Raw genomic sequence first — 9,237 nt, forward strand, 5'->3', positions numbered from 1 at the left:
GCTCTGCAAACTCTGTTGCTCATTTGTTAGCTAGAAGTAGTATTTTACCTTTACATCGGGGTGAGTGGTTTTCTGTACCCTTGATTTTATTTGTAATATGCTTCTTCTAGATTCTTAATATATGCTTATTTGGTTGTCAAAAAAAAAAGTACTTTTGTATATATACATTTCTTAACATCAATTAAAAACTTGAGTTAAAAAGAAATTAATTAATTAAATGCAGCATTCGGTTTAAACAAATATCAGTAAGCAAATAAAATAAAATAAAACAAAATTGTAAAAATTGTATTAATTAACTATAAATTTTTGTGGTATAATTTTTTTGTAGAATGCTTCACATGGAAAACAATAGAAAAGATGGTAAGTATCCCTTGATTCATTGAATAAAAACAAAAAATAAAAAGAAAAATTGGAAGTTACAGATTTTGTTAAGCTGGTTTCCACTAATATTCTTGTTAATGGAATGAATGCCACCTGTTTACAGCATTAGAATTACAGAAATACAGTGAGAGTGGGGTTTGGTGAAGGTCCTGTATATGTATATATAGCTTATCAGTTTGCTGAAAGAGAGCAAATAATCATCTATATGGCTACTCTGGCTGAGATTGCATATGTCGCCGGCGATGATGACTTTGTGCAATCTTAGCCACCAGAGTAGTCTTTCTTTCTTTCTTAGCACTCAAATCAGGACAAGAAAATACAGTCTGAGTGGGGTTTGGTGAAGGTCCTATATATGTATATACAGCTTATCAGTTTGGTGAAACAGAAGATAAAAAATGATCTATATGGCCACTCTGGCTAAGATTGCCCATATGGCAGGCAATGACTAAACATAAGAGAGGAGGTTTTTCCTCCCCTAGTCACTGTTGATCGCCGGCCACATTGTGCAATCTTAGCCTCGGGAGTAGTCTTTCTTTTGCCACAGGGTAACACCATTTTCAACACATGAAGCACTCAAATCTGGTTTGTTTTCAATTAATTTGTGAGTGCACTATGATATACATGATAGATTTGATTCAGTGAAGGCCTTCTGGAACGAAAATGGTATTTGTGAATGATTTTCTCAACCTTTTGAGTGCCCCCTCATGGTTTAAATCTAATCCAAACAAATCAGCAGTTATATTTATTACAAACTTGTTTTCTTCTTGCAGATACATAATAAATTAATCAACAAATTTCGATACTATTTTCTTTCATCAGTTTGAATAGATCTGGTTTAAAAAAAGAAAATATAACCTCAAGTTATTAAAAAAATTCAAAATAATTTTTTTTCATTTGAAAATGTAGCCTGTAAAATTGGAGTCTTGCTTTTTTTTTCTTTCCATTTTCTTTTATTTATTGGAGTCTGAAGTTAAATTTTTTTTTTAATTGTCACTAGATGTTTTAATTGTAAGATAGCTAATGAAACTGTTATTGGAATTGAGATCTCATTTGAAGAAAAATATATCTAATATCTTGTATTTCTTTTTGTATATTGTATGGACGATCCAATATGCAAGGATTAGAATTGGGAATTTTTTTTTTTTTGTATATTGTATGGATGATCTGATGTGCAAGGACTAAGATTGAGAATTGCTTGATAGTCTTTCCTCGAGGAAGGAGTTTGATTATGGTGACTTCTAGGTTTATCAATGGCTCTATAAGTGAAATATTTTTAAGGCTTTATCAATGCCAGTTAAATAGTTTTCTTTTGTTAGAATTAGAAATGAAATTTGTATGTCAGTTTAATGGAATTTCTTCTTGTAAGAATGGTTAATAGAAGAGAACATTGGGAGAGGAATTGGAATTGTCTGAATTTGGTGAAATTGATAGCTTCGGTTTGATTTTGTTTTCCTATTTTATTGTGTGAGTGCTTTGGATATTATGCTGCTGAGTATTAATATATGGGTTTCTTTTAATAGTCAGTGCTGAATTTTAAATATTGATGTGCGTCTCCCTAGTTCTCCTCGTGTCATTTCAGTGTGTTGGCAGCGACCTCTGGCCGGGTGGATAAAATGCAATATCAACGCTCAGCTTCTGAAGCCCCTAGGCAGGCATCTATAGAATTTCACTGGCCTTTCCTAGAGGAGCTTTTGCTTTCCCCATTGCTAACTCTTTTTAATTGGTTGGCTGAGTTGAAAAGTGCAATTTTCGCTGTCAAGAACGCTTGGGAGAAGAACTGGCGTCATCTCTAGTTAGAAAGTGACTTGAGTTATGTTGTACATTTGTTTGAGAGTGGCTCTGTCAAGGTCCCATGGGTTGTTCGTCAAGACTGACTGACTACTTTGTCTTTCTTACTTATCTCCCATGACATTGGTGGTACCACATGTATCTACAGGGAAGGTAACAGAGCTGCTAATTCACTAGCAAAGTTTGCTCACAGCGTGACAGAGTCTTATTGGTGGGATTCCCACTTAGATTTTTGTAGTTCTTTTATTTTATATGATTCTCACAGCGTGACAGAGTCTTATTGGAAGGTAACCGAGCTTCTAAGACCGTATACTATTTTGATTTATTTTTTATTAGCATATTTGGCTTAACCGGGTTTTGCGATTGGCTTGGGACGTGTCAGCCTAGTCGGGATGTCATGCCCCCTGCTGTTCTCTTTCCCCTACTTTTTACTAAAAAGAATGTTGAATGTTTCCATTAATATTTAATGTCATGTAGTTTAATATCTTTGTTAATTTACGTAGCTAATGTAAAATATGAACTTCCATGTGTATTTTCACAACTATATATTATAAAAATTCAAACTATATCTCATGTATTATATAAGTGTGCATTGCATTCACAAATTTAGTAGTTTACTTTTAAACGTGGACTAGACAATAATACACGGACTTGACGGAAAGAAAGAGAAACATAAGAAAACTTATTAAGTTACACAAATTGTTCACCTGACATCTACTATTATTATTATATAAATGAATCCCACTTGTCTTTACACCGTCAAAATTAACGAAATACTTTATACAGTCGAAGTGGGGGCTGGTGAATGTTATACATGGTTACTCCGGCTACCCCGACAATGACTGAACATAAGAAATGAGGTGTTTTCTCCTCTAGTCATGGTTGATGGCTTGCGCATTGTGGAATCTTAGCCACCAAAGTAGTTTTTCTTTCGCCAATCTGAACCATAATTTGGGGAATACCATTTTCAACAGTTATCAATGTTTTCTTACGTCATCCATTTGAATATATATACTCTTAAAAAACGTAACTTTATGGTATTATGAAAATTCAAAACAAAGTCTTTTCATTTTAAAGTGTAGTCTGTAAAATTGGAACTGAAAAGACTTATGTACAATCTTTATGTACATTATGTACAATCATCAACATCCTTTATTTAACTGTTTTTCTCAGAGCTATGGAGGAGGAAATTTCATGTTTGTGATGTGAATACCATTTCATGTTAGAGCTTAAATGGAATCAGCAGTTTTCGACAAGGAGTTACATGTATTCTTGGCGTTGTATTACTAGAAATTTTGACAAGGAGGACAACTATATTCAAGGATATTGACAATGATGATGCAAAATCAATCATATGTTTTTTCGGATTTTCGGATAACATGATTAATCCACCTGCATTAGAAGATGAAGTGCAGGCAGTTTGCACTTCATTGTGCAACAAGAATTGTTATTAACTTGGAGCCAGCTTTGTTTCTACTTAGTTACAGCATAAGGAAAATAGATCCAGAAACTTGGTAGATTAAACTCGATGTAAGTTTCGATGAAAATGAAAGTAGAAAACCATAATTTTTCAAAAAATTGGAGTTCAAGGGCTTATATCAAAGTTTCTCTAGTAATATCCTTTTCCATTATTAGTGTGGAAAAAGTGTGTGATGTACTAAATTTATGCGGACCAAACACAGGCTCAGTGTACTAAATTTTGAATACTGAGCCTCAATATACTAAATTTTGCAGCCATTTTGATCTCTTACAAAGCCTTATAGATTGGAACCATAAATCCTATGGACATTTCCAGTTTTTTTAACCTAATTTAACAGTTTATAAACTAAATCGGCTTTAAGCTCATTTTACACTCTTACAATTCGATTTGAGAGCGGTGTTTTATGGATTTGTAGCATCTTAATGACATCGTGACTCTCAGTTATAGTTTTTTTAAACGACAAAAATACCCTTTTTTATTAAGGTATTAATTAGTTTAGTAGCATCTTAATAAGACGGTGGCCCTCATTTTTCCATAAATTGATTACACTGCTAAGCTGTTACATAAAATTATGCGGATATGATTGGAGAATAGATGAAGAATTCACAACTAATATAATTAACCTTACTTAACATTCATTAGGCTTCACCTACTTCTATAACGTGTATTAATATATTAAATAGGAACATGAGGTATTTTTTAAGAATTCACAAATATGTATCAATGTATCAGTTATAAAGCATAATAATAGTTGTAGTCTTGAATCTCCAAATTAGCAACAAAATCAGTCAATACTGCAGCACGACAACATATTACTCCTCTAAAGTCTAGCTTCGGACGTTATATAGTATATGATACTATGCTAAAATGGTGCAGTTTAAATTTCCTTTGTCAGTCAAATACGACTACAAACAGAAGAACAATAAAAATGCATCTCAAAACTTCAGCTTCATTGAGATAGATTATTTTAGGATTAAAGCATCTCACAACTATTCCGGAACCTGCTAGATACACACATCATTTGTCCAAGTTGATTAAATGGAATATGAGCATGATTTGCTTTTAGTGTTTTCTATACCAATGATAGTAAAGTTTCAGAAAAAGAAGGCAATCGAAAAATATAAGTTTAAGGACTGACTAGTCTATTAGGTAAACCATAGGGAATAGCACAACGACTGACTAGTTTATTATTATAATCCATAAAGTTTATGGCTAACTATGACTAGTTGTGACAATTGTAATGCATTTAAATCAACTCCTAATTTTTAATTTGTCACACTCGGCCTCTCCATCAATTATTATCACACTTATCGAGCCTACCTAATGAGACCTTTAGCTCCAAATATCAAACTGGGTAAATAATATGTGGCCCATTTCACTTGCATCTGAAATTACAACTTGTTATAGTTGAATGGGAAATTTTATAGGTCTAATGTGACTATCTATGAACTGTAAAAATATCCTTTCTACTTGTGAAGTATGAAAGTATTCAAGAAATGCATTTTGAAAAAGAAAATGGATGCTAGAACGATAATGAAACAGTATAAGAATAAGCCATAACTCCATTCTATTTTACCTGCTGAGAGAAGTAGCAGCAGCAAGATAAGAACAGTTGTCAAATTGCAAGTCATATATTTTGCATAATATGTCACCAGCTCCACTGTCTCTGCTTCATAGAGCTCTTAGGGTACCTGGACACAGAATCTCTACCAATTTAACTGATAAAGTTGTAGACATAATCACTCAACATAACTATAATGTTCTAATGAAACCATAAAGATGTAGACATTACATGTTCTATGCTTGGAAGACATACAAAGTAGCTAAATCTAGTGTCAGTTTGCATTTCAGGATATAAGCCTCTTTATAAACCTCCAATGGCTAACATGGCTCCAAATGTTAATAAAGCTAATCATTAAAAACAGCCAAAATGCCTGTTACAAATTAGCCTATGGAGGCTTGCCAGAGTCAAAAATTAAATCAAAGTCAACCATAAAAGTAAGCAATGCAGCTATATTGTAAGAAGCAAAATATAGAAGAAATTAAGAACAACTAATACAAAACAAAGATGCTTCAAGAAAAGAACGCAAAGGGCAAGCCAATCACGAACGGCTTCATAATCATCAACTTTAAACTCCAACAAGCAGGGAGGTAGCCGCGGCACCTGTGGTGGTGATTAATTGAGATTTTTAAAGGCTTTATGAATCTCTCAGTAAACTTCCTCCTTTCTATAACCCTTGTTCTAGAAATTATTATGCAGCTAACACTGGCAAACGGTTTTTGCATCTTGATTTTCTCTGGAAATTACAACTTTAAATGTGGTGGTTGCATTGTGATTAATCAATTCGAAGATACAAACATCGCCAACTTTCAAATGATTATCTTCTACAAATTTCGTCCAACCACGACATAGCCTAGCTACTTTAAGTCCACCTATTTTTATCTCCACATAGTCAACTGACCAAGTTCTTTGGTCCACAGAATTCAGAATTATATTTGCCACCTCTTTGTTGATATATTTCTTGGCAAACCTACTTGGTATAACCTGCACAAAACACAAATGATAACAATGATAAAATTTTCATGTTTGTTTGTTGTGCAAAAGTCCATCCTGTTTTTTATTTTATATTTGTTTTTAAAATAATTGTTAGCTTAATGTTATTCCAAGTTGTTCAAGTGGACCAATTTATACATAAATATGAAAGAATAAAATGATGAGATTAATGAAATATGTGATTTTAAAATGGTTTGACAATTTGAAGAATTGATGTTTACCAAGAAACTATCAACATAGGATGGCTGTATTATAATCGTGAATGAAGGATTTTCCGGTTGGAAATTGGACAGTGCTTTTTCAACAGCCTTCTTTTTTTCTTCCTTTATCAGTTTTTTGTTTGTTGAAGAAGTCTTATTTTCCCTTTGTATCACTGGTTTGACAAACAAGGACAATCATTAATCGAATAAGTATTTAGAAATATGGCGTAACCTTCTAGTTATAAGAATGGAAATAACATACCTTCAGCTTGATCCTTTGTGTTAAATGTTGTTGCAAAATCCTGAGGTTTTTCGAATTGTTCATCAAGATTAGCATTTGATGGCAAGATTTCAGCAGGAACATCACTTTCTGATTCAACAACTTCAATTTTTCTCTCTTGAAATTGTTGTTCGTCAACATTAGCTCCCAAAGTAAAAGGATATTCTATCTCTGTGGCAGTGTTGTCTAATATGATGACATTGAATTCAGCGGCACTCTTATCATATTCAAATACTACAAGATATCCATGATCGAGTGAGTAAAATTCAGCGAACTCTTTCCATCCATTTTGCAGCCAAAACGCGCCCTCACTTTTCGCAATATCAACTTTCCATTTTTGACCAGAAGGTGCCTTCAAGATTATTGGACTTGAAAGATAGCCTCCAAAACGTTTCACAAATTTTCTTGGAATTTCCTATTTATTTTTATATGATTAATATGGAATGACTAAAGTGAGAAGAAGAACGAATATATAAGATAATTAAATGCTAACCACCTTATGTTCATGCACGGAATCAGCAAGAATAAACTTGAAAAAATGAGGTCTTTGATCTTCTTTAAACAGATTGTTGTTTTTAGAGCAAGAAGCCATTGTTGAACTAGTACTTCACCTGAAGAGTATTTTATTTTTAGAGTAAGAAGCCATTGTTGAACTAGTACTTCACCTGAAGAGTATTTTACTAGAGAAAATATAATATCATATCATTTCATTTGCTGGTAATTTTAAAACAATCATTTTATTTGATAATATATGATAACAGCAAAGGAATGTGACAAAACCAAGGTCTTAAACGTACAAACTAACTCAAACATTAATCTAACAAGACTGAAACAGGCACACAAACTCAAACATTTCATATCCTAATTTTTTCAATGAAAGTTAGATATCAATATTATATATTATTACGTGAAAGATCACATAGAGCCTAATACACCAAGATACAATATGCTGCATAAAAAATTTAATCACAAAAGAAAAAAACTTTTCTAACTTAAATACCTTAGACTCAACAAGCATTTTTTAATATCATGATGCAACAGTCATGAGAGATTTTATAAACATCTACATATGGGGTAGGTATGTTGCAGCTCATATGCTAATCATTCAAGAACTCAAGTCCAAAACTAGATAACCACATACCAACAATAGCATTTGTCTCAATAAGAGTATCCAAATGAGTTATTGTGCTATAAACCTGTTGTCTTATCTATATATTTCACATAATTATATATGGTGTAAATAATACTTGTGTCAAAATGTTGTAACAACAAGGAACCAAATTATATCACAATAACATACACCAGAAACATAGGACTGACCAAAAACTCTATTCATACAAGAACACTGCCTCTGCACCTATGCTCTGGTAAACCACAAACTATAATTTTCTTCTAACTATAATATTCTCAATAAGAGTAGCAGATCTAAAATGTACAAGAATCTGAGAATGTTTCTTAAAGAGCATCCCTTTTGTAACCATTGAGAAGGCCGAAGAAAAGGAAGCACAGCCATAAACCAATAAACATCAGAGGTTGACATTGTATAACAAAGCAAGACCATAACATCATATCAAACAGGAAAACATACTTTTCCTCCAACTATTAAATCCTATAAAGTCCTAAAAAAGGGAGATTGATTCACCTTATTCATAAACTATTTCATCTGTTTGGCGACTGCAAATATTTCTTTTTCCCTAGTCATAAATTCAAACTCAATTCATCATTTGTGATTTCTGTACCGGGAAAAGGAAATCCAAAATAAAGACAAATCCAGAAAGTAAGAACATCAATCGCAATTACCTCCTTTGATATGAATCAGTTGAAATTGGGAGCAGTTTGAGAGGAAGTCAAGGAATTGAACATCACAATATGTATGAGAGGAAGCGGTGTCAAGATTGAAAAGAAATTGTGAGTATTTTGATGTCCAAGTATAACCTAAAATGTTTGGAGTTGAAAGGGCAAAGACTTCAGAAAGACTTAAAAGGATCCTTTTTATTTTTTGAGTCCTTTTATATTTGACTAATACAATTAATTGATTTTTGGGAGAAAATAGAGGAAAAAAAGTATCGTAACATGGTTATTATGTTTAGAACGGTCCTGAAATTAATCATGTAAAACAAAGGGCTATATAATTATAAATTTGAATGTGGAAATTACTTAAAGCTAGGCACAGATAAAAAAAGATAAAGGGAAGAGGGAGATGCAGAAAAATGAAAGAAAAATGAGAGAATGATGAAATTTTCTTTCTTTTTTAAAAGGATGGAACAGAAGAAGCGATGTTATTTAAAGGGTAAAATAAGAATAACAAAAACACGATAGAGAGCGGATGAAATTACTTATTTAAATGGGAGTCAAATGTCATAAATAATTATCAATCGTTCATAGTGGTTTTTTTGTTAAAAAGTGTAAAGTTCTAAAATGGAATACTATTTATTTTCCTCTATGTGACTTCTATATAATCATTTGCGCTTTTTGTAGTTTCCAAATTCAGTTATTCCGTAAAAAAATTATATGTAAATCATTTCGTAAGGGCATTGTCTATAATTTTGAGATA

At 32.4% G+C, this 9,237-nt stretch overlaps 1 protein-coding gene across 3 annotated transcripts; it reads right to left on the minus strand.

Annotated features, from left to right (window-relative positions):
* Positions 1–4,899: 4,899 nt before the first annotated feature.
* Positions 4,900–8,781, minus strand: LOC136233295 (B3 domain-containing transcription factor VRN1-like). 3 transcript variants are annotated; one of them, XM_066022917.1, is made up of 6 exons: positions 8,484–8,781; positions 7,180–7,294; positions 6,734–7,098; positions 6,666–6,679; positions 6,425–6,576; positions 4,900–6,194 (listed from the first exon to the last, which is right to left on the minus strand). In XM_066022917.1, exons 2-6 carry the CDS (start codon positions 7,273–7,275, stop codon positions 5,910–5,912), a joined length of 912 nt encoding a protein of 303 aa, XP_065878989.1. In that variant the 5' UTR covers positions 7,276–7,294; positions 8,484–8,781; the 3' UTR covers positions 4,900–5,909. The 3 variants fall into 3 exon arrangements, with proteins under 3 accessions (XP_065878989.1, XP_065878988.1, XP_065878987.1); XM_066022916.1 differs by adding an exon at positions 8,326–8,377 and having other exon boundaries at positions 6,666–7,098; positions 8,484–8,780; XM_066022915.1 differs by having other exon boundaries at positions 6,666–7,098; positions 8,484–8,780.
* Positions 8,782–9,237: the final 456 nt, after the last annotated feature.

This window comes from Euphorbia lathyris, chromosome 6, assembly GCF_963576675.1.
Source record: "Euphorbia lathyris chromosome 6, ddEupLath1.1, whole genome shotgun sequence".
NCBI classification, from domain to species: domain Eukaryota; kingdom Viridiplantae; phylum Streptophyta; class Magnoliopsida; order Malpighiales; family Euphorbiaceae; genus Euphorbia; species Euphorbia lathyris.